This window comes from Cupressus sempervirens, chromosome 3, assembly GCF_028749045.1.
Source record: "Cupressus sempervirens isolate cs-2001-9-10 chromosome 3, ASM2874904v1, whole genome shotgun sequence".
Classification (NCBI taxonomy): Eukaryota; Viridiplantae; Streptophyta; class Pinopsida; order Cupressales; family Cupressaceae; genus Cupressus; species Cupressus sempervirens.
In genome coordinates this window covers 603639288-603664183 of record NC_143120.1, presented here as the reverse complement: position 1 = coordinate 603664183, position 24896 = coordinate 603639288, and the positions used below count along the sequence as shown (strand labels likewise).

Genomic DNA, 24896 nt, shown 5'->3' with positions numbered 1-24896 from the left:
GCTATTGACAATTTTCCATGCTGATATTGAATGATTGTTTGGATCATAGATGGAAGACTCGCCGGTTACTCGGTGAGTTTTTAAAACTCGCCGAGTGTTTTGGGACGGCGAGTAAATCGCCCAAAAACTCGCCTGCCAAAAAACTCGGCGTGAGTCCAAAAACTCGGCGAGTTATGTAAAAAAACTCGCGGTTCAGGGAACCCGCGGCCAGACGCCTAAATAGGTCAAATTTGCATTGTTTTTTGCATTGTTTCTTTCATTTTTGTGGAGCAAAGAAGGTTTTAGCTGATTGCAAGTGATTAAAGGCAGATTGGAGTGGATTTTGGAGGATTCTAACCGAATTTAGAAGAGAAATTTCTTTCCAGGTATGTTCATCTTATCATTGTTTGAAAACTTTTTATAGTTTTAAGCAAAGCTTTTATTGTTTTTGTTGTTGTTTGTAAATGATTTCAAATCATTTGAAAGTTGAAACCCTAGTGGCTAGTTGTTCTAAACTTCTAGCTTCTAAGTTTTAACTCTAAGTTCTAACTTTGTTTATTCGTTTTTCTATAAATTTAATTATTTACGTGTAGGGCAGCGGACAAGCATTAAGAAAACATGACAAACCCGCAAGAAGAGTGGCCACAAACACCATGCCCATCTGGATATATAGGCACCCGGCCAAAAAATGCAAGAGATAAGGCATGGCGGTATGCCTATGAAGCTCCAAGTCCAAATGATATTGGGAAGGTGATATGCATTCCCTGTGAGAGAATTATTTCTGGAGGCATAAACCGCCTCAAATACCACCTTGCAGGCATAAAAAAACATGACTCAAATCCTTGTCTCAAGGTAACTGATGAAGAAAAAAGATTCATCCATGCCCTACTTGCAGCTGCTGAAGAGAAAAAATTGAATAGGGAGAGGGCAAAATTATCTATGAGGGCAGCCATAGCTGAATCTGAAGGAGCTCCTTTTGATATGCAAGAGGAAGAAGAAGCACTTGAGAACATACCAGGATCTCTTCGTGGCCCACGGATCCGCAAACAAAATTTCTCTTTTACCGGTTCCACTTCTTCTACATCTCCTACTTCATCATCACCATCCGGATCCCCATCAGGGATAGGTGGTTATTTTGTGCCCAGGAACACACCTGGAGCACAACCATCATTAGAGGGCACTGCATGGTTTAAGGAGGTGCATGAGCAAACTGATATTGCAGCAGCTGATTTTTGGTTTTTCAACAATATCTCAATGAATGCCGCTGATAGTCCCTATTGGGTCAATATGGTGAATGCAATGACAATATTAGGCAAAGGGTACAAGCCGCCTAATCGCAAGGATATGAGTGGAAGGTTAGTATTTTACTATTTAGTAATTGTAAATAATTGAGATTCACTTTAGTTCATTGTTATATTTTAAATCTTAATTGTTATAACTTATTTCCTAACTTTTTACTAACACTTACACTTTATTTAATATTACACTTAAATTTTGTAGGTTGCTCGACAAAGCGGTTGGTAGGGCAAGATTGTTGATAGAAGACCAAAAGAAAGAGTGGAAGAAGTATGGCTGCACCATTTTATCTGATGGGTGGACAGATGGAAGAAGTAGAACCATTATTAACTTCTTGATTGCTTGCAAAGATGATGTGGTGTTTTGGAAATCTGTCGATGCCTCCAACAAAGTGAAAAATGCAGCCACATTGGCTTTAATGTTGGAGAATGTTGTCATGGAGGTGGGAATAGAGAATGTGGTGCAAATAATCACAGATAATGCAGCAGCATATGTGGCAGCAGGTAGATTTAATTTTTTATATTTGAATCAATATGAATCATGAATGTAATGCTATGGTATTATTCAATTTAGATTTGATGTAATTTGTAAATACTAAATATGGAAAGTTTGTTACTGATTATTGATTTTTTGCTAATCTTTTAGGTAGAATCCTCCAAGAGAGGCATCCCACACTTTTTGGGTCACCTTGTGCAGCACATGTCCTTGACCTTCTTTTGGAGGACATAGGAAAACTTGATTGGGTGAGTCCAGTTGTGGAAGATGCTAGGCGAGTCACGAAATATATCTATAATCACCCATGGGTTCTCAGTTTGATGAGAAAAGCCACTAAAGGCAAAGATTTGATGAGACCTGCTATGACAAGGTTTGCAACGGTCTTCTTGACGTTGCAAAGTATTCTTGACCACATATTGGCTTTGAAGCAAATGTTTGTGTGTGCTGATTGGGTTGCTTCACCTTACTCAAAGAAGCCCGAAGGAGAAGCTGTGGCACGAATAGTCTTTGATGATAGCTTTTTTGCAAAGGCTAAGGAGATTGTGGAGGTAACTTCATTATATTTTTAGTTTATTCAAGTTTCATTTTCAATTCATAACTTACTATGTTATTAACTAATTTGTATTTTTCGAATTTCAAATGTAGATGTCTCTGCCCCTGGTTCTAGTCTTGCGCACATGTGATGGGCAGCAATCCCCAATGGGAGGTCTTTATGAGGCCATGGATAGGGCGAAAGAGGCTGTTAGAAGTTACTATCACGGGGACAGTCTGAGATTTGACCCCATTTGGGAAATAATTGATAGGAGGTGGAACAATATGCTCCACCAACCTATTCATGCAGCAGGCTACTTCCTCAATCCCAAATTCAGGTACTATGATAATTGATTGTCCTTGAAGTTGGGATTTTAATAAGTCTTTATTTTACTTTACTTTTTAAGGTTGTGTAGTAAGACTTGATATCATTTTCTATTTGTTTTAGGGCTGATGATTTCTACTCAGATCCTAATGGAGAGGTCATGGAAGGTCTCTCTAAATGCATTGAGAGAATGATATCAAGTGAAGAGGAGAGAGACCTTATTGTGACCGAACAACAAATCTATGTGGAATCAAGGGGTCCTTTGTTCTCTTCTATGCTAGCAAAGAGAGCAAGATCTACTCAAGCATCAGGTAAAGCGTCAAACTTTAAAACTTTTGCTAATTGATAAGTTGTGCTTCTGATTTTGTTTTTTATTGCTTTACAACTTTTTAAATTTTGTTTTGCAGATGCTTGGTGGGCAAGTTGGGGTGGCAATACCCCCAATTTAAGGAAATTTGCTCTCAGAGTCATATCCCAACCTTGTAGCTCATCCCATTGTGAGCGCAATTGGAGCTTATTTGAGTCCATCCATACAAAGAAAAGAAACAGAATGACTCAAAAACGGCTTAATGACCTTGTTTATGTGCACTATAATCTTAAGTTGCGCATAAAAAAGTCACAGCTCTTAGAACTACCTGGTCCGCTTGATCTAGATGAGATAGATCCTTATTCTGATTGGACAGCACAGGAGCCAAGTCCATTTTTTACACCAGATGAGATCGCTGATTTGGAGAGGCAGGCCATGGAGGGGGAGGTTGACACTGATTTTCAGTTCACTATGGATGACATTGAGGATGAGGACGAGGATGATGATGATTCAGGCGAGGATCAGACATTACCATTAGGTGGAGATGCATCCTCTTCTAGGACGCCGAGCCAGTCAGTAGGGACGTCGAGCGAGGGGGCACAGCCACAGAGTTCACAGTCACGCAGCTCACGCCCTATCCCAGTGCGGGGCACTTCTTCTAGGACTAGACCCCCTCGCTTTCCTGCTAGTGCAAGTGGAAAGAGGAAGATGTGATTGGCATTGTCACATTGTATTGATGTATTTAGACTTTTAGTATTTACTTCTAGTTTGACAGATTGAAACTATTTAGTAATTTACTATTTTGCTTCCTACCATGAGCATTCTGCATGAGAATGCAATTTTGTACGCATTATGCATTTATATATATCTAAACTTTGTTTCTTTCTTTTGTATTGTCTTTAATTAACTTATTAGATGCATCTTCTCATTAAATTTTGCAAAATAAATGTATTTTTAATTAAATTTCAGCAGTTTTTTAGGTTCTCGAGTTTTTTCCGAGTTTTTTTTTTAAATCGCCAAGTTTTTCCCGATTAAACTTTTGGGGGGCTTGGCGAGTTTTTGCATTTGGCGAGTTTTCCAACTATGGTTTGGATAACATTGTATAATATTTGAAATCGCACTATACACTATATATCTCAACATCTTACTGCTTTGAATCACTTGCAAAGTCCACATTTGACCTTTGTTAAAAAGTGCAAGCCCCAGGCACATGTCTATGCTGCAATTATGTGGCATTCCAAAATTGCAAGCGCTCTCCTTTAATTTTTTTTGCAGACCTTAGGAAGAGGATTGCGAGCCTTTGCTTCAATCTTGGTATGGGTAGTGGTATTGCGTGAGGGAATGTTTAGCAAGTGACCTTGTAATAAACAGGGCTCCCCACCACTAAAATCGCAAGTCCCCTTTGGATGCATTTTTACTTGTCCCCGCATTGATAGCCCGAGCAGCTCTATTCACCCCAACAAATAACAATGTGAGAGCGCACATCTCCATATAGATCCTTGTCATTTGCCAAATTATTGGTTTTTAATTTTCCTTGTACATTTGCAGTTGACTCTGATACCATGTTAGTTTCTAAAGATCGCTGCAAAAGTATTTGCATCATTTGTTTGGTATGTGTGTTCCAGAGGCAGTGACCTCTTGTATTTATTTTAAAAATGAGCCAAGAAGAGACATGTCCCTTCATTATTATGTAATTAATATAATAAAAATTATAATTTTATGGTTATACACACACACACACACACACACATATATCTCACACGGTATCAATTAAATAAATATATAATATCTTGTAATATCCCCATTCGTTGCCAACATCAAAATTTCAGGGATTAGCCCAATGTGGGATCCTCGTAGGCTAATGAGGATGGTTAGAGGGTCATCTGTGGATTGATTCATCTTCAACATTCAGGGATTTATAGATTTGGCCTTCATTTGATATCATTTGGACTCCATTTGCCATACTTACTATGTATAGTAAGTCAGGAGTAATAGAGATGGACCCTTTCTATTTTTAGAAAGTGTATTTGGTCACATGGGGAATTATGAGGAGAGATTCCTGTTTCAGACGACATGACAATCAAACAAGTATTTCAAGAGATATTAAAGTTCAAGTGACTTAAGTGATGTATTTAAATATTTTAATGTTATTATAAAGTTATAAAGTAACTTATCATAATAAAGTCACTCTAATAATATAAAGCGCAAAAATAAAGTTCTTTATGATTTAAAGTCACTTCATGACAAAAGTAACTTAAGTGACTAAAAGAAGAAATTGGCTTTTATCCCACATTGCCAAGTTGTTTGTGTCTTCCCTCATATCGAGGTTATAAAAGCATGGAGCTACATTGGGATTGGAGCATGAATAATATGATGTAGAATGGATATATCACAACTACTGATGTATGCTAATCCCACAGAGTAATCCAATTAATACATATGCAGCAAAACATAGAACATACCACAATACCAGTAACCAAGGAAATTATTTCTTTATTAATACCAAAAACTAACGTGAGTACATTACCAGTGTTCCAAGTATTTATAGACAGGTCAGTTGGTTGGAAACCAACTGACGCATTTCCTCACCACCAAACTACCCAACCCGACTAGCTTTAATAAGTATTAAACATAACAAGTACTTTATTTTGACTACATCTATCCCCCCCAAAAAAGAAGTCGTTTCCCAGACAACTTTAGAACATGAAACAAAAACAATTGTGATTTCAAGAAGTATGGGAGGACATCCCTGTGCTAGGAGTTCCCCTTAGCCGTTGTAGGTCTCACTCTGTTGTCTTCTGCTTTGTCCGAACGCCCTGTAATACCCATAGTGCATCCATCTTTTTAGCTTCTGCAGCAGCAACCTTGCTCTCTAATTCAGCTTTTTCTTTGTTCCAAGCTTCCTGCATAGCAACTTTCTCCATTGCCCACTACTGTTGAAGACTCTTTCTTCCTAGCCCCCAAACTTTAGCCAGGTTTTTCTCCTTCTGAAGTTTCAAAAAGGTTCCCCGAAAGGCAACCTCCATTGCTGTCAGCGCTTCTAGGAGAGGTGATGGTTCTTGTCCCATGGGAATGATAGAGGTTCTCGTCCATGTGGTAGCTATGTCCTCTGCTGAATAGCCGCCCTATTCTAGCAATTTCCAATTTGCGTGGCAGACAGTGTGCATAAAGGTGGCCAATGCCTCTGCTGTGGTGATGATGGTCTCCAGATTCTGAGCCTTGCTTTGTTGCATGATCCGCCTAGTAGAATGCTCCATGGCATGAAGCTCAGTGAGGAATAGTTCGGCCTTGGCTGCAAAAGATATTGTGTTTGGTGGTTCCCCACACTCACTTTGTATCTCAAATTGCTCCTCAGCAACTGTCGCTAGGGGTGAAGACACCATGCCTTCCTCTTCTTGTAACCTATCCGCTTCCTCCAGGATTGTATCTATCATGGCCCCATCAATACTAGCTAGTGTTGTCATGCTACCCTGGGTGTGAATTTTCCGATTTTTCTCTTCTCCTATTGGTTGTACCACAAGAGCAACCAGATGGACTACTTCTAGACCCCGGGGTGTTTGTACCCTTACTTTATGAGCACATCTAGGTTGGCACCTCAAATCTATGACTTTAGTACGAGAGGGCTGTTTTGGAAAGATAAGTGGCGCCATCTTTGGAACTAAGGAAGAAGTTGCCTTGAGGATACTATGTCTCTAGCAACAGGAGGAGAGATGTCGTAACTGGAAAGGAGGACAAGGGGATTCTACGAGAATCTAGGAAGGATTGATTGAGAATACAATTGAAGGTATAGCAAATCTGGTCATCTTTGAGACACCAACAAGGAAGTTGGAATACAAAAACCTAGAGACACTGGTAGGAAGAGACTTCCAACAGGAGCAAAGTCAAGAAGGGGATACTTTTAGCAATTCCTCCTTGAGAACGAACTTCCAACCGGGAGGGAGTGTTCCGTCGGGAGTATTCCATTGGGAGAGAGTGTTCCATCAAGAGGCATTCCATTCGGAAGTGTTTCATCAAGAGGTGTGCCATCAAGAAGTGTTCCACCAGGAGGTGTTCCATTGGGAGGTGTTCACATAATGGTAGTAGATAAACAAAAATTACCAAGGTTCATAGGGGATGGCTCAGAGGACCCTGCTCGCCATTGTAAAACATGTATAACGATATGGTAGGCCAATGGACAAAATGACGCGGCAGAATGGCTAAAAGCCTTTCCAGCCACATGAAGGGGTATTGCCATTGATTGGTATATGAACTTGGAGGCAGGAAAGAAAAATACATGGAATAACATCCGCATAGCCTTCGAGGAAGAATTTAGACTCCTGAGAGATGACGATGAAATAGTAATGAAGATCTATAATATAAGACAAGGGAAGAGTGAATCTATCAAGGCCTATAGTAGAAGAATGAAAGAGCTAATAGGAAAACTAGATAACAAGCTAGCAGATGGACTAAAAAAATGATGGTTCATCGAAGGATTAACACCATCTCTCAGGAGAAGGAGAAAGATAGTCCCACCATCTACTTTTGCAGATGCATGTACTCGTGCCATGGACATAGAGAGCGAGAGTAAAATCTCCAAGGCAAGAAGGCATGGAAGTTTAAGTGAAAGCTTAGAGGAGAGCGAAGAAGAATCTAAAACCTTTCAAGCCTTGAGGCATTTGATGAAGGAGATGGCAGGGAGCAAGGAAGAAAAGAAAGAAGGGAGAGAACTTTGGTGTATAGAGTGTGAAAAAGAAGGCCATACTAAGGGAGTGTGCCCGAAGAAAGCATTTTGTGAGATCTGCTAGGTACTGGGGCACGAAATTAAAGATTGCCTCTATGATTTGAAAACAAGGAGCGCCCAAGTATTCCTGACCCAAGGGGGGCAATCCACACCTCCTTTCACTCCGCCGAAGAACACAAATACAAAAGCTTCCCTAGGGGGATACAAAAACAACAAGAGAGGAAGCAGCAGTAATAGTAACAATAATAGCAACAACAACACACCACGGCGGCCACTCCAGTATGATTCTAAGGGGAGGCCGATGATTCAATGTAGGAGATGTAATGAATGGGGACAGTTTGCCCGAGGTTGTCAAAGCAAAGGACAAAATGGAGGGATGCTCTATAAATGGTGTGGGCTAGGCAACCATGAGAATGCAACTTGCCCGAAACAAAAGGGAATAAATATGCTAGACATTGATGATCCAAAAGGTGAGATTCTTGCAGTCACCAGGATGCAGGCCAGAAAATTAGCCTATCCTGATGCTACTGCAGAAACCGAAAGATTTTAGGAAACAAAGAAGTGCATTCAAGATAGCATGAGAGAGGAAGGAAAGGTAAAACTGGAGAACCTTGTTTCAAATAGAGGTGTAACGAATATTGTGCAACAAGTCCTAGAAATTGCTATCCCAGTGGAAATAGGTGATCTATTAGAAACACTACCCCAACTGCAGGTAGCGCTAACACAGGGGGTAACCCGAAAGGGATAACCCTAAAGAAAGAAAAGGAGGGAGAAGTACACACAAAAGATGATAGATTATTCATGATAGGGATGGGGAGAACACCTGCCATAATAGAGATGGAGATACTAGGGTGTAAACTCTCAAATACTATTGTGGATGGAGGTTCCAATGTAAATGTCTTATTAGAGGAAGCATGGAAGGAAATAGGGAAACCTACACTTTGGCCTTCAACATTTCAACTAGTGGGAGTGGACCAACATGGAATTAAGAGTATAGGGATGCTAATGGGACAAAAAGTCATAGTTGGTATACAACAATTCCTTATTGATTTTATGGTTATCACTCTAGAGAAAAACAATATGATGCTCTATTAGGGAGGGGATGGCTGGTTGCAACAAAAGCTACCCATAACTGGAAGTGGAACACTCTATTGATTGACTCGGAAGGAAGAAAGTACATCATAGACCTCAAGAACTAGTCAGTAAGTCAGGACTTGGCTTCCGACTTTCAAGAAGAAGACTATGGAGGAATAGAACCAGATGAGGAAGGAATACTGAGATTAGGAGAACGCTCAGAAGACAATACAAGTTCCCTTAATGGATTATTTCATTGGTAGATGGGAGATTGAAGTTTTCCATGCGGAATGTAATATGCTGGAGGTACAAGAATCTGAATTGGAGGAACAATACCCCAAAGAATACACAGAGTATAAGGAAGGGACGACAACCCTCAGCAAGACACCTGCACACGTTTTTTAACAGAAGGTGGAATACGAAGAGGCCAAGTTCCAGGCATTGAACCTCAGAGATGGAGATCAACCCGAGGAAATATGGATAGGAGATAATTGGGACCCAATATTGAAAGCAACAACCCTTAGAATCTTCTTGGAGTATAAGGATGTTTTTGCCTGGACGTACAAAGACTTGAAGGGAGTACCTCCAGAACTGTGTGTCCATTGAATCCCATTGGTACTTAGAGCAAGACCAGTATGGAAAAGACCTTATAGAATGAATAAAAACTATGCAGAAAGGGTCGGGGAAGAGATCACAAAGATGTTAGAAGTAGGGATAATATTCAAGGTACAAAGAAGTGAATGGGTATCTCCTATAGTTGTATCACTCAAGAAGGATGGCACTCAAATTCGGATGTGTAGATTTCAGATGTTTGAATGCGGTAACAATAAAAGACCCATTTTTCATTCTGTTTACAGATAGCATTTTGGAGGAGGTAGGCGGTAATGAGATATATTCTTTCATGGACGAATTTTTGGGATATAATCAGATTAGCATTGTGGAAGAAGATAAGCTAAAAAAACCTACATTCGTGGTTGAAGGCGGGGTATATGCCTATAATAGGATGCCCTATGGTCTATGCAATGCACCAGCCACGTTCTAGAGGATAATACTACATATCTTTGATGGAATGTCTGTGGGAAACTTTAAAGCATTCCTAGATGACTGGTTAGTTTACAGTGGGCAGGAGCAACACCTCAAAATTCTAGGAGAATGCATGGAGAAATGTCGAAGAGCAAGATTAGCTCTCAATCTAAAAAAATGTAGGTTCATGGTTCCCCATGGGAGATTGCTTGGCCATATTGTGTGCAAAGAAGGATTAAAGACAGATCCTGATAAGATCAAGGTGATTTTGGAAATGGAAGCACCATCCAATGTAACAGGTATGAAGTCATTTATGGGTCATATAGGATACTATAGAAGATTTATAAAAGGATTTGCCGAAGTATCAATTCCATTAGAAAGATTAACCAGGAAAGGCAAGCGGTTTGAGTGGAAGGAAGAGCAGGAGGAGGCCTTTCAAGAACTGAAGAAAAGATTAGTCGGGGTCCCTATTCTCATATATCTCGACTGGGACAAAGAATTTTGGGTCCATGTGGATGCCTCTAATTATGCAATAGGTGCCACTTTTGCCTGTGTATTTCGCAAGCAGGTTCCTATCTAAAGTAGAGCGTAACTATAGTACCACGGAGAGGGAAGCATTAGGTATGGTGTATCCAGTGCAGAAATTCAGACATTACTTACTAGCTACACCCTTCACATTTTTTGTTGACCACCAAGCACTAATATATTTAGTGAATAGATCAGTGATTCAAGGGAGAGTAAGTAGATGGCTAATGCTATTGCAAGAATTTACATTTAAAATTATAGTAAGGCCAGGAAAATCTCATGTGATTGCTGATCAGTTGTCAAGGATTAAGTCCGGGGAAACTTCGGGTAGTGGGGTGTGTGAGGATTTTCTAGATGCACACCTATTTCAGATTGCAGTATTACCTCAATGGTATGAAAAAATTGGACACTACTTATCAACATCATCCTTTCCCAAGGAAATGCCTACAGCAGAAAGGAGAAAATTTACCTTAAAAAGTAGCACATGTCAGCTAATTGAAGGGTTACTATACAAAATGGGACCGGACGAAATATTGAGATGTGTAATGGAGGAAGAAATTCCAGGGGTCTTGAGCAAGGCCCATGAAGGAGTGGCAGGAGATCATATGGGACCAAATGCTATGGCAAGAAAGGTACTTTTGGGAGGATTATGGTGGCCGACATTGTTCGCAGATGCAAGGGAATAGATATATCACAACTACTAATGTATGCTAATCCCACAGAGTAATCCAATTAATACATATGCAGTAAAACATAGAACATAACACAATTCCAGTAGGCAAGGAAATGATTTATTTATTAATACCAAAAACCAACATGAGTACATTACCAATGTTCCAAGTATTTGTAGACGGGTCGGTTAGTTGGAAACCAACCGACGCATTTCCTCACCACCTAACTACCCAACCCGACTAGCTTTAACAAGTACTTTATTCCTACTACATATGGTATTGATAAAATACAAACAGGTTGCTTAAATGCGATTGGTTTCTTTTCTCTTAAGGATGAAACCCCTTATGAGAGTAGTGGAGACTGAACGTAGCCCCAGAAATCTCTACTATCAGAATCAAGTACGAATTGTGCAGATTCTTTACTGTATTCAGTAGGTTTACTTCAGAAAGAAAGGGAGTTAGTGTGGAGATACATGCCTCTCCTTACAGTGGTTTGATAGCTGAATGAAGGAGTTCATCTACAAAGTAAATGTAGAAGCTGGTGTCACCACATACAGCAGACAGTAACATTGCAGATTTGAACCATTTCAAAGGATATCAGATGTAATAGTGCAAGTCTGAATGCAGATTACAGGCATTGCAGAGTTATGGGAAGCCGGTAAGGGGAGTCAGCTAATACAAAGAGAAACTGGGCGTGATACTGGTGTGTTATAGAGATAGTGGGAGTTTGGGCCTCCATCACAGGTACAACAGTGTAGAAACATCATACTACAGACTGATTGGGTAACTACCACAGTTGGACTACAATACTCCAAAAGGCTTGGTTGCCAGCGCAGCAATTGTGCATGACCTTTAATCAGCCACAATCCAACATTGGTGGACTGTCAAGACTCTCACATAACACCAGATTATAACATGTGCACTTGTATGTCCGTCATTTACCTTCATTATATGTTCTGCTGTTTGACGTGTTATTTTAAATGTGTTTTGTCATACATTATTAATGTAAAACCTTATGGAATGAAAGGATCGAGAGTGAGTGTAATTTAGTGATTAGATGTATGATTGTAGTACATTGTAAACTCTTAACTCTATGAGTGGAACTACGCATTTATTCTGTACCGTTGTGGTTATTTTGTAAGAGCATATTTAATCTTGTTGAGAACCAACTGCAGTAATTCATAGTCAGTTATTGATTCATTTGATTAAGACCAGTGGTATATGAGCTGAGATAGTACAGTAGTATCAGAGTTTAATACCTGGATTACACGCCAATTGTTTGACAAAAATTCACTAGCCAGAGTTCAACTTCTTTGATCAAACTAAGCAGGGATTATTACATATCTTCAATAGTTTACTCATAGGTTTGTCCTCTGAATCTACCAAAAACATCAACAATATTGGAGATTGGAGTGTTGTATTGCACTCTGAAGTGACTGAAGCATACAGTGTTTTAATCAAACTATACTTCACATCTTTTATTTGTTATCTTGATAATTAGTCCTTGTTTGTCCTGGACAAGGTCTGTTATTTTAATGTTATATTTTCTCTATTTACAACTGAACAGTATTATGTATTTTGTTTTGGTATTATTAAGTTCTAAATATTATGTGAATTATAGCATTTGAGATTCAGATTTTGATCCTGCATGCCCTTTTCAGGCTTGGCTAAGCGCAAATCTTTCTATACCAAAAGGATTCAATAACAAGAGAAGCTATCCCACTATATCATTGCACTGAGATTGGAGAATCTATGCATTTCATAGTAGTTTTCATATGAGACGCTTAGGAGTTTGCACGAATCCCACTTTAGGTGGTGATCTAGTTGTTTTCACAATTCCATTTTATGTGCGAGATACACTTTTAGTGCACTTATCACATTATAATCCTCAGGTTGCTCCATAGTTTTGCAACACGGGGGATGTTATGCCTTTGGTCGACATGTAATTCCACCTAGTGTGGGTAATAAATTATCTCTTGTAGTTATCACAACTTGCCTATATAAGAAGACACATCTATATTGTATATCAATTGAGTTCAGTTAGCTCATTTGCTATTATTGAGTCAATTAATCATATTGGTGAGAATACAACTTATTCTTTACATATCATTTTGTCTCTCTTGTGCTATTCATTGAGCTTCTAGATCTTGGAATATTGCCTTTGGCAAATTCTTTCACTGCATTAAAACGATTCTTACATGGTATCATAGCCATTGAAGTGCCATTGCATAGCCTATTTGGAGAGATTGTTCATTGGAGGTCTTATATTTAGATCTAGGGAGCAAATTTTGTGGGAGAGATCTAGAGCAAGATTTGACCTCACCATTGCATTTGGGCTAAGTTTCTGATTCATAAGCAGATTTGGAAGCGGATGCGGGGTGCGGGATTTCTTTTTTTGAGGGGGATGTGGATGCGTATATATATATATATATATATATATATATATATATATATATATATATATATATACACACACACACACATATGTATAGATATGTATTTATATACATACACACACAATTATACTATCTATACGCAAAGAAATGAAAGAAATGTACAAAATTAAAATAGTTATTAGTTTGTCACTTCACCAATACATATTCAAATACTCAATAAAGATTATAAAATATAAACTAGTTCAATGATATGAATATCATATGCGTCTATGTTCATGATTTTAGCAAATCATCACAACTAAAAAATCAAAATATAGTTTATCATCAACTACAAAATAAAAATATAGTTCAGCATTTAATTTTATCATTCTGAATCCGTATCATATTGATTCTTTTTAAACTCGTCATCATTTCTTGGTTCCATCTCCTCTAACTGTTGCAAGTTCAAGATCATTTGAACCCAAAATGGTTCCACTTGTGGTAGATACACCAAGTGTCAGGATGTTATCAACATCATCATCTGTGATTGTGGGATGTGGAACCTTTTCCTTCCAATATGGTGATCTGGTGCAGGAGCACTTAAGTAAGGCTACATGGTAACCTAGGGTTCCTCGTCAAGTTTTGGCTTGTAGTGGCCTTAGCCAAGCCACTAGTGTAATACAAGGGCTAGTGCGTCCTAGAGGGTGATTTAGTCATTAGGTCTAATTAGGTCCTTAGGAACATTCAATGTTACTTGTTTGTCTAATGTTGCTAGGTGTTGTGCAATTGTTGTCATCATTGTTAAAGGTGGCATTTGTGCATTTAGAGGGCTAGATAGCAAAAAGAAAGGGTGGAATGGTGGTTACACGTTGTAAGTAACATATTCAAGCATTTTATAGAGTTTTATGAGGCTTTGACCAAGTCTGGTCTAACTAGGCGAAAAGTTGTCAAGTTGACAACTTTTATTGCAAAAAATGCATTTTCAAGCACTAGGTGGAATAAACACTTAAAAGTAGTTGGGACGTGTGTTGGACCTATATAAGGCCTCCCTCGACCTGTGATAGGGGTTTTTTTGGATGACATTTTGATGAAAGTTGATTTATGAACAAACAGTTTTGCTAAGCAATTTTATCACAGTCAAGGCGTTTTTGTTTTTTTGGGTCATTGAATGGATTGAAGTTTGCACTGTGACCTGTGTATGTAAATAGTAGTTTCTGCATTTCCTTTGCATTTTGGAAAATCTTTTGTTTCCTCACCATCGCTGGTCTAAACCAAGAAATTTTTGAAAATGGAGTCATAGCTCACCTTTCCACTATGGCATCTGTATGATTCCTTGGAATGTGTGACATGACTCCTTGTACTATAGGTATGCAAGAGCTTGGGCCCTGGAAAGCATGTTTGGCATTTTTATAGTGATGCCGTAGGCAAGCCAAAGAGCATGGTTAGGGATCACAATGATTGAAATAGCATTGGATGGGATTGAGTGCATTGGTTGCTTCAATCCAAGTGGATGGAGAGAAGGATATGAGGGTGGAGAAGTCCAATGCCTAAGGAGAAGTCCTGGTGACTTGCTTTGATAGGGGTTTGAACAAACCCTTGTGAATACTGTCAACATAATGAGAAAACCCTTAGTTTTAGGTTTAAATATAGAAACCCACTGTACAAACATGTTGGGGAAGTGAGACCAAGTGAATCTCAAAGATCTTCCAAAAGGGTATCAATATATGAAGTTTGTTTGCCACCTTGTTAAGCCTTCTAAGTTGTGTGCCAAATGGTGAGTTTGGAGGCCTAATTCTTTGTAGCCCTATTAGGCCTAGTTTGAGAGCAATTTCTTGAAATTGATAGAGATTTCTATGGATTTTTGGTTGATGAGAATTGGAATGGTCCCAGTGCCCTAGAAACAAATCTCTCTCTCCATTGTTGGGAAGTTTTCATCATGAGTGGATTAGTTGGTGTGGGTGAACCAGTAAAGCACCTAAGGAGCATTAATCAAGATGAGTTGATTTCTTCATTGGTCTGGACAAGTTGAAGGAGGTAAGGATTGGAAAGGCAATCCTTCTAAGGTAGGGTTAGTGAAAGAACCTTAATAGGGTAGAGAAGTGGCCTAGAGAAGATCCTAAGAGAAGGTAGGGTTAGAGAGCAAGACTTGTTCTTACATCAAAGTGGTATCGGAGCCCCAAAAGATTTGAGCTTGTGGATAGATGTTTCAGACTACAGAAGAATCAGTAGGTGAGACAATAATGGTGACTAATGCAGAGTTAGCCAAAGAGATGGGTGAGCAAAAGGAGAGAAATAGAATCCTTGAAGAAGCCCTAGAAGAAATGAAGACTAAGCTAGAAGAAGTTGCCGAAGCAACAAAGAATAAAGACAAAGAAGATGAAAGTAGTGATAAAGGGAAGGCAAAGATTGACGAGGAAGACATCATTCTTGAACCAGACCCTCCTTTGAATGAACCATTATTGAAGCCCATCATGGCACTAGGAGGAAAAGCCCTAGAAGGAATTCCATTGTGTAGTGGAAAGATGGACACTGATGCAGTGATGTAATGGATTGAGGGGATGGAGAATCATTTTGAGTATGAAGGTGTCACAGAGGCACAAAAGGTCAAGGTTGCAAAATCAAGACTCAGAGGTTCGACATTGACATGGTGGAAATACATGCAAGATGAAAGGGTCAGTATGGGTAAAAAGCCTATAGCTAATTGGAATGCAATGGTGACTAAAGTGAAGGAGAATTATCTACCTCAAGTCTATGAGGTACAATTACATAGAAAGAGGCAAGGTCTGAAGCAAAAAGACTTGGATGTGGCCTCTTACACAGAGGAATTTCAAAAATTATGCCTAAGGTCCAAGATTCAAGAGGAGGAACCTGTTAAAGTAGCAAGATATTTGGGTGGACTAAAGTGGAACATCCAAGAAGAACTAAGCCTATGGACCCTTACTACTATTCATAAGTGTCATCAATTGGCTCTTAAGGTGGAAGAAAAGAATAGGAAGAAGGGGAACTCAAATTTCAAAGTTAGAGGCAAAGGAAGAGACCAAAGAGGGCATAGAGGTAGATACCAAGGCAGAGGTACTGATCAAAGAAACCAAGGCGAGTCTAAACTTTCTGAGCAGGGTATTGAAACTACTTCAAGGGGAGGTTATACAAGAGGAAGAGGCACTCAAGGAGGCTCCAATAGAGGGAGAGGTGCAGGTAGGAGTAATTCATACTTTACAAGTATGAAATGTTACACTTGTGGTCAGTTGGGTCACCTTGCCTATAGATGTCTTGACAAGCCTACTTCTTCAAACAGTGATAAGAGAGTTGCATATGATCATGAGGACACAATGAGTTCTAAGGTATTTGAGGTAGATCATATTGAGTCAGAGAGAGGAGAGAACTTAATCTTCAAGAGAGTGTTGATTAGACGACCAATCAAGGATGAACCCAAGCGTAGAAGAACCTTGTTTCGAATTGGGTGTAAGATTTTGGGCAAGGTCAGTACAATTATTGTGGATTCAGGCTCCACAGATAACATCATATCAGAGGAAGTAGTGGATAAGCTCAAGTTGGTAAAGGAGCCTCGTGTTAACCCATACAAGGTGACATTGTGGAACAAAGGGTAGATTGTGTTGGTGAATGAGCAAACTTGGGTTGAGTTTTCAATTGCAGGCTATAAAGACAAATTACTTTGTGATGTATTGCCTATGGATGCATGCCATCTGCTGTTGGGCAGACCTTGGCAATATGATAGAGTTGTTGTCTATGATGGGAAGGAAAATCTCCATTTCTTTCAAGAAAGATGAGAGAACTTTCAAGATTTAGTCCTTATTGGAGGAAAAGGAATCACAGTCCAAGACTCCTGGTGTATTGTTGAGTAGTGGAAAGGATTTCATTATTGCCCTTAAGCATGAAGGTAGTGAAGGGTATGCTATTCTTCTTAAGCCTAAGGAAGAAGAGAAATCTAAGCAAGAACCCTTACCAACTGAAATCCAAGAGATGCTTGTGAAGTATAAGGATATTGTCAGCGATGGAAGTCCTGCAACTGTACCTCCTAGAAGAGTGATAAGTCATTAGATTGACTTTGTACCTAGTGCATCATTGCCAAATAAAGCAGCCTATAAGCTTATTCCAGAGTAAAACAAAGAGGTAACTAGACAAGTGCAAGAACTTCTAGATCAGGGTATGATAAAGAAGAGCATTAGTCCTTGTGCAGTACTAGTAGTTTTGGCATCCAAGGGAGGAAAATGGAGGCTTTGTACAATTCAAGAGCCATAAACATGATCACTATAAGGTATAGGTTTCCCATAAAGAAATTTGAAAACAAATTGAAAAAATTCATCAAAATCTTTTAAAAGATTTATTAAATCAATCAAGAATGTGATCAAATGCTTACCTCTAAGGTTAAAACTCCTTTGTGGAAGCCTACTCTCGCCCTATGATCGATCCTCTTGGAAAATAATCAAGTTGTCTTCAAAATGCCAAAATGGAAGCCAAATGAGAAGAGCAAACCCAGCTGCAAACAAAATGATGATTGAATGGATGAAAGGCCTCTATTAGGGCCGTTTTAGGGTTTGCCAAAAAAAAAATGTTATAAAAGTGCAAATCGCACATGTTTGAAATGACATTTTTTTCGGCATTGCCAAGTACTGGTATCTACTTCTTCAAAATTACTGTGGAACCTAAGATGCATTTTACTTGCATTACATCTATAGATGGAACTAATTTAGAGCTGGATTGGTGTTACTTGATATAGAATTTACTATTTAAATTGTCAATACCTGCAAAAGTTGAAACACCTTTATTTTCAATACGCATTGCTTTTGGTTTAGTGTTAGAGAATTTCTATTGTTATGTTTTCAAATTTGGTTGCTTTTTGAAATGGATTTTTTTAATGAATCTTTTCTTATGAGCTTAATCTCTTTTTGCATGAATATGGCATGAAATGTCACTGACTCTTCCCTGTAGCCTCTTGGCATTGCCAGGTCCCAGTGTTGACTTCTTCAAACAATGTATTGCACTTGAGTCGCAACTTGCAGCAGTTGGTTGTGAAGAAGCTCGCCAAAATATGTGTAAACTGTACGATTCTGCTTTGAAGATCTATGATCAGAACATAGAACTATGGTTGGATTACTGCTCGGAAGAGCTGAAGGTCAGATTTCTTTTTAATTAAATTGTAAACAAAGACGAGGAAAAAGATTTGAGCGAGGAAATGTAAATACCCTATATAATTAGTAGGTCATATGATCCTTTTAAATTAGTTTTGATTTGTTTATGTAGGCCGGACACTCTAATCCAGCCAGTTCAGTTTATTGGCGTGCGAGAAAGACGATTAAGGACCCTGCAGCATTTATTGAGGCTTACCAGTTACTGAAGGGCTGAGTTATCTGTAAGGCTTTTGTATCTTGCAGTACCAGAGTTCCCAAACTTTTACTTGAATCTCCATTTTAAATGATGCCAGGGTAATTTTTGGTGCATGACATTCCAGTTGCTGGCAAGTGCCAGCATAAATTCATTACCTCCATAGAATATTGATATGCTATTTGCTATTGTTTAGGTAGTCCGGTGTTCCAGAGTTTTTGGACATGAAATATCAAGTAAAGAAGTATTTCAACATTTTTCGGCTTAGGCGAGTACATGTTATACCTCGTTGTCTCCAGAGGTTTCATGTTACAACCTTCTTATGGTTTTTCTATTAAGATTTCTTCTTCTTTAGGCCAGTAACTGGGAAATGTGCTGCAGATGGAGACATCAACAAATGGCATCAACACATGCATTGTGGCTCAATGTATACGAAAGCTTGTTAATCCCTGCCTCCTAAAGGCATAGACTAATGTTTTTGAACGTTTATTTGGCATTACTTCATGCTTCGGAAACTGTGAAATCTAGAAAATATCTGCATTACAGTATGGACGATGTGATATTCGTTATTAAAATAAATTCAGTTTTAAATTCGTGTTTTCTAATAGGCGCTTGTCATTTTTCCAAGTGGTCTTTTGATATTTTCGCTCAGAAAATTTGACAAAAAAGGGTCATAGGGAGTCATGGCAATCTACACCCACGTGTCTGTTCCTGGGTTTTTGTGGCATTCTGCAGATTAATAGAGGTGGCATTTTCATGTCAGATTTTCCCTTGTCTTTCTTTATTACTAGTTGCATTAAAGGAAAGTTCCATCACAGTCGATGAAACACTGTGTTCCCCTTCGATTTCTGTATTGCATTTTCTGAGTGTACTACTAGTTAAGGAGCAGGCAGATATGTAATCCTCCTTAATATTTGTTTTGACACTTCTTACTTTTGAATCATATTTCCCTGTTATCGTATGGCTTTGTCTTTTCTGCGTAGTATTATTTTCCCCTTTCTTCTTTGCGCTCACTGTACCGTTCCAGTTATCCTCCATTGCCAGATCAAGGGATTCTTTGGACTTGTCTTTCTCAGATATCAATGCATGCCTTCTGATTGTTTTTTCTCATCATAGTTTTTGCTTTTCCATCTGTACCAAATTGGGTTAGGAAAAACCTAGCTTGGGGATCCTCGAGTGTTTCACAATCAAGAGGACCACCATGGGTACTCCTTCAGGTAGGTATAATTTCCATGTTAAGGATCCCCTGCCTTAGGCAACTGGTTTTGTCACTCAAAATCAAAATCGGAATTGAAAAACCATAAATCTGTTCTGATAAATATAAATGATTAGTAGGTAAAACGTAAATGCAATATCCATGGTTTTCACACCCATTAATAAATAATGGTAGGATACAGAACCTGGGGTCTGGACACCCCATTTTGCTCAATTACTTCTTTGAAATTCATTTATTGTGATGATGGATGGCTCAGGTTCTTTTTTATAATGACGAACTTATTTTCCTTGATACCTTTTCTATTTTTAGCTCATCATCATTGTTTTCTATTTATACTATGATACCAATTCTCTCCCAAAAACCTAGGGTGCTGATGCTGGTGCGTTAGGATGTGTCGGTGCTCTCAAGAAGCACGCTCAGCATCTGTGGATGCACTTGAGATTCTTCCAAGAGCACCTAGAGAGCACCCAGTCAACATCCAGCTGCATCTGGAGAGCACCCGTGGCTTTTTCAATGCCCAATCATTTAACTGACTTTAAAAAGCATGTGTTAATTTTTTATTTTATTTTTCTACTTTTGCTCCTCTTTGCTCCTAAACCATAGAACGGTCCTAAAAGAGGCCATTCATTGCTTATTCTTCTCATTTTGTTTTCAGCTGGGCTTCTTCTCATTTCAATTTGAACTATCAATGGTGAAGTATCATGCTATGGAATGGTTTGTTTTGTATATTTCTTGCATTTCTTTTCACATATGTGTGTGTGTGTGTGTGTGGACGCACCCAAACGCATCCCAAATCCCCCCCAAAAAAACAATCGCGCATCAACAACCTGCACCCACACCGGCATTAGAACCAACATCGGTAACTTAGGTTATATACAACCATGATTTTTTTAACAATTCTAATCTCCAATTCATGTTATGATAATATTTGTGATTTCTACAAAACAGTAGAAAGAGTGGCTGTTTTGTTAAGTGCATTATAGAAGTCAATCCTTTGTTATTATACTAAAATAATAGGGAGCAAGGAATTTTTTAAAAGAATGTAGTTAAAGGTAAGGCTTAGACTAACTACATGAAACATGTCCAATCTCAATTTGAAGTCCTAAGCTTTGTTGAAATAATTGCAATTCCTCATATACTTGAGGGTTTTGAGCATTTAAAAATTATGGTGCCACTAGTTTGTTTCTGTAATACATGTGATTTTCTGCCTTCGAGATTGTTGTGTCCTTATAAAATGTCTCATACCTAAAAAACTGCAGTACATAGAATTTCAAGTCCCAGAATGTGAATTTCTGGAGCAAATTCTGAAAGGAAATAAATTCCACCAAGCTGATGAAGTTGTGACAAGCATCCTACAATGTGATGGATTCTCTCTATGCACCCTAGAAAGTAGAATTTTAATTTCTGGAGCAGGAAATGCTACAAGAAATAAATCCAATCAAATTGAAGAAGAAATGGTTAGAAGCATGCTACTATGGGAAAAAATTTCTAATTTTGAGTTTTTTTTTAATCAGGATGACCCTTAGAGTAGGCACTAATTTCAAATGCATCAAATTCTTTCAAACATTCGAAATGTTTTGGTGTCTACCAAATACAATTTAGTCTCCTATCCTATACATTGAAGAGATTGGATGGATTCTGCCAACCAAAGTCGGTCTTCAGAAGCAAGAGATGAACTCCCTAATAAAGCCTTATAATTCACAGGGATTCTTGGAACAAGAAGATTTTTAATGAGCTAAAATCAAAATTTCCCTTAAGGTCTCCAAGATTCTCTTCATGATTGTAAGAGTGGTATATTAGAGCCAGATTTAGAGTGGTGAATGTTTTAGTCTTATATTTTACATTTCCTGTATTAGAACATTTGTCCAATGAATTTGAACACACTTTTACTGACCTTGCCGGTTTCTTTTGTTCCATGGTCTAACTACTGCATAGCTAGGATCCATCTTCCCTAATTATCTTATAAGGTATTTATGCAAACTTACTTGCAGCTACATTGCAAGACAAGGACGCCATCATGCCACTTACTGATATGATGTAAATGCCAATACAAATGGGCTCAAAGCTTAGACGATGATTAACTATTTACTTAGTTGCCGATTTGGAATACAAATCTGATTCGGTCACGTGAATTGGATCCATGGATTCACGATTTTTTATTTTCCCAATTAGGATTTGTGATATATATATATATAAAAGAGAAATATGCGAGAGTGAAATAGAGAGCGAATTTGAGGTTAACTGTTTTTGGATGTGAAATAAAAGGGTCATCCTAGGGTTAGAAAGCAAAACATATATTTAAAAAGTCATATTAAATAAGTTAAACCCACTTAAAACCTTGGGATCTGTGGATTCACGATTTTTTATTTTCCCAATTAGGATTCGTGAATGTGTGTGTGTGTGTGTGTGTGTGTGTGTGAGAGAGAGAGAGAGAGAGAGAGAGAGAGAGAGAGAGAGAGAGAGAGAGAGATACAATGAAAGTGAAATAGAGAGCAAATTTGAGGTTAACTATTTTTGGATGTGAAATAAAAGGGTCATTCTAGGGTTAGAAAGAAAAACAAATATTTAAAAAGTCATATTAAATAAGTTAAACCCACTTAAAACCTTGGCTTGCTTGTCGATCCTTGAGGATTCCTGTTGATCCAGGTAGGATTCTTGTTTTACACAGTGGATTCGTCTAGATATGTGGCTCGTGAATCCAGACAAATCCACTGTGTAAAACAAGGATCTTGGCCGGATCAACAAAAATCTGATAACTAAGACTATTTAAGTACTATCATTCCAAATTTTTTGCTCCTTCATTCATAGTCTAATATTTAGTTTTGTTGCACATGACAATTTCAGAACATATAGCTGCCACAAAACAATGCATCTAGTATAGTTAGATGTTAAATAACCAACATGAGGATCATCCGTGATGAGGTACAAATGGGCTTATCGTCCTTCCAATAAGATAAGGTTATTCCTCACACACATAGAACTTTTGGTATTCAGATTAGAATCTCTTCATATTCTTCCACAGAACTTGATTACTTGCTAAGATGGTATGAATGTTTATGTAATAGATTGTGGATCATGGAAGTGAAGTCTCTCCTGGTAAGGATAATGAAGGGAATTATTAAATAATTTATTCAATTGCCATTGGAAGAAAAACTAGATGAAGGTATTAAGTGCAAGAGTATGATGACGAGGACATCAAGAAAGTAAAGTTTAAAAGCCATCAATTTGGTAAGGGAGGTCATGAACATAATCACAACTTTTAATTTATCAGTGACAATAAAGAAAAGGTGATTACCTTTTTGTTGATGATAAATTTGACCATGCAATAAAGAAAGTGTTATGAATATAATAGGTGAAATACATAATTGGAAAAGTTGTGTATGTCTAGAAATTGTAAACCCAATCACCATTGACTAATAGTTTGTGAGTAACACGCATGCCATTGCAGTATATCAAAATATATCAAGGACAATGTGGCGTGCATTGTCTAAATGCGAAAAATCCCTACCATAATATTTTGTTGGAAATTTCATACCCAACTGTGAGGTGGAAGTCCAAACTCTAATTACTAGGCCTTACATACCCAAGAAAGGAAAGAGAGGCACGATAATGAATGAAAGATGAGCCTTGTTTGCTAGTACCTTTTTCCTCGTATGCTCATCATGCTTTCAACTTGGTATGCTATCTCTCTATATCCTATTCTTTGTGCTTTGTTCCACCACTCCCTTGATCACACACTTGTTTGTAAATAGTCTATAGAAATTATGAAATTTACACTATCTTTTGCATTGGCTGTATATGAAGCTAAATGAAAACTTCATGTAGACCTTACTTTGAAAACATTATGCCATCCCCATTAATGAAGGAACCCTAGAACAATCATGATCAATGACACCATAGTTCAATCACACGAGTGGCGAAAAAATTCTAATGAATGCTCTAGGGCTTGGATTATCTCCGCTTTTCATATCCAATGAATCCATCCCTGCATTAGGAATATTAAATGCTCCTAAAATGAAAGACATTTTTGATATCTCTCTTCCAATGTGCTAATACAAAACATATGACATGATACTTTTTCGTCTTGACAATCAATTGTATCGATAAGTCTATTTTCTTGGAATATTCAAAAATTCATTCCATTACAATCTTGCCAAGTAGACAATAAGTCATATCTTGCTTAATCAAGCTTGAATCTTTGAAGGAGCTATCTATATTAGTTTCATCATGTTACACTAACTTCAACTTGTAAGATTTCGAGGACTTTTGATTTACTAACTGCACCTAGTCCATTACTACTATAAACCATAATGTTAACACTATGCACACAAAAAAATAGAGACAAATTGTTAGCACTTAATTACATTCAGTATTATTAAGCTTGCAACAACCTTATGCTTTCTAGAGAATTATTAGCCCTTGTATAAGCTTTTAATCCTTTGTTTACAATTTTATGGTTCTATGCTAACTTCTAGTTCATATTTTCATGACCATTAATCTTGGTGAGAATAACTAGACATCACTTGTATCATATTTAAGATTTCAATGCTTTGTTTACAATTTGATGGTTCTATGCTAACTTCTAGTTCATCTTTTCATGACCATATATCTTGGTAAGAATAACAACACCACTTGAATTGAAAATTCACTACACCTACATTTGGATGTTACAAGTTGTTAAATGAGTCTTATTATCTCGTTCCAGTAGATTAACTTAATGTTGCCAAGTTATTGTTCCTAAAAACTAGTAAGTACTATGGTTGTAGAAAGCTACTAGTCATATATTATTGGCACTATGGTGGTCCTTTTTCATGTTTGTATATGATATAATAGCCCAAAAATCTCTTGAGAAAAGTGAGAACACTTTAGAAAATATAACTGGTTGTAGATAAGATAAGATAAATTTATTAATGTCCAACAAGAGACCACAAGGGCTTATGTGATTGAAAAGCATACAAGATAAAAGACCACTAGTTGCAAGAGCACCACACTATGCCAAGGAAAGAAGCAAATAGG

The 24896-nt window shown here is 38.0% G+C and overlaps 2 protein-coding genes across 8 annotated transcripts in view; both read left to right on the top strand.

Moving 5' to 3' along the window:
- LOC149568120 (uncharacterized) overlaps positions 1-19269 on the top strand; it is a 111743-nt gene extending 92474 nt beyond the window's left edge. For 2 of the 7 annotated variants that reach the window (XR_016362494.1, XR_016362492.1), the window contains 4 exons: positions 18272-18455; positions 18584-18692; positions 18861-18932; positions 19046-19269. Coding sequence is in view for 2 of the 7 variants with exons in the window: in XM_089821118.1 (XP_089677244.1) it covers positions 18272-18455; positions 18584-18685 (286 nt within the window). In the remaining 5 variants the exon portion in view is untranslated. Of the gene's footprint in view, positions 1-18271; positions 18456-18583; positions 18735-18860 lie in introns of those variants that run through there. The other 5 variants (XR_016362493.1, XR_016362491.1, XM_089821118.1 and 2 more) reach the window with 3 other exon arrangements.
- On the top strand, positions 264-2972 carry LOC149568121 (uncharacterized). The gene is made up of 6 exons (XM_089823394.1): positions 264-365; positions 573-1334; positions 1480-1778; positions 1921-2318; positions 2416-2639; positions 2750-2972. Exons 2-6 carry the CDS (start codon positions 598-600, stop codon positions 2970-2972), a joined length of 1881 nt encoding a protein of 626 aa, XP_089679520.1. The 5' UTR covers positions 264-365; positions 573-597.
- Positions 19270-24896: the final 5627 nt, after the last annotated feature.

Bases quoted from the DNA above. Each gene is read 5' to 3' on its own strand.
- LOC149568121 (XM_089823394.1), top strand. From the start codon at position 598: ATGACAAACCCGCAAGAAGAGTGGCCACAAACACCATGCCCATCTGGA. The intron at 1,335-1,479 runs GTTAGTATTTTA...TAAATTTTGTAG, and splicing joins CGCAAGGATATGAGTGGAAG to GTTGCTCGACAAAGCGGTTG. The intron at 1,779-1,920 runs GTAGATTTAATT...CTAATCTTTTAG, and splicing joins AGCAGCATATGTGGCAGCAG to GTAGAATCCTCCAAGAGAGG.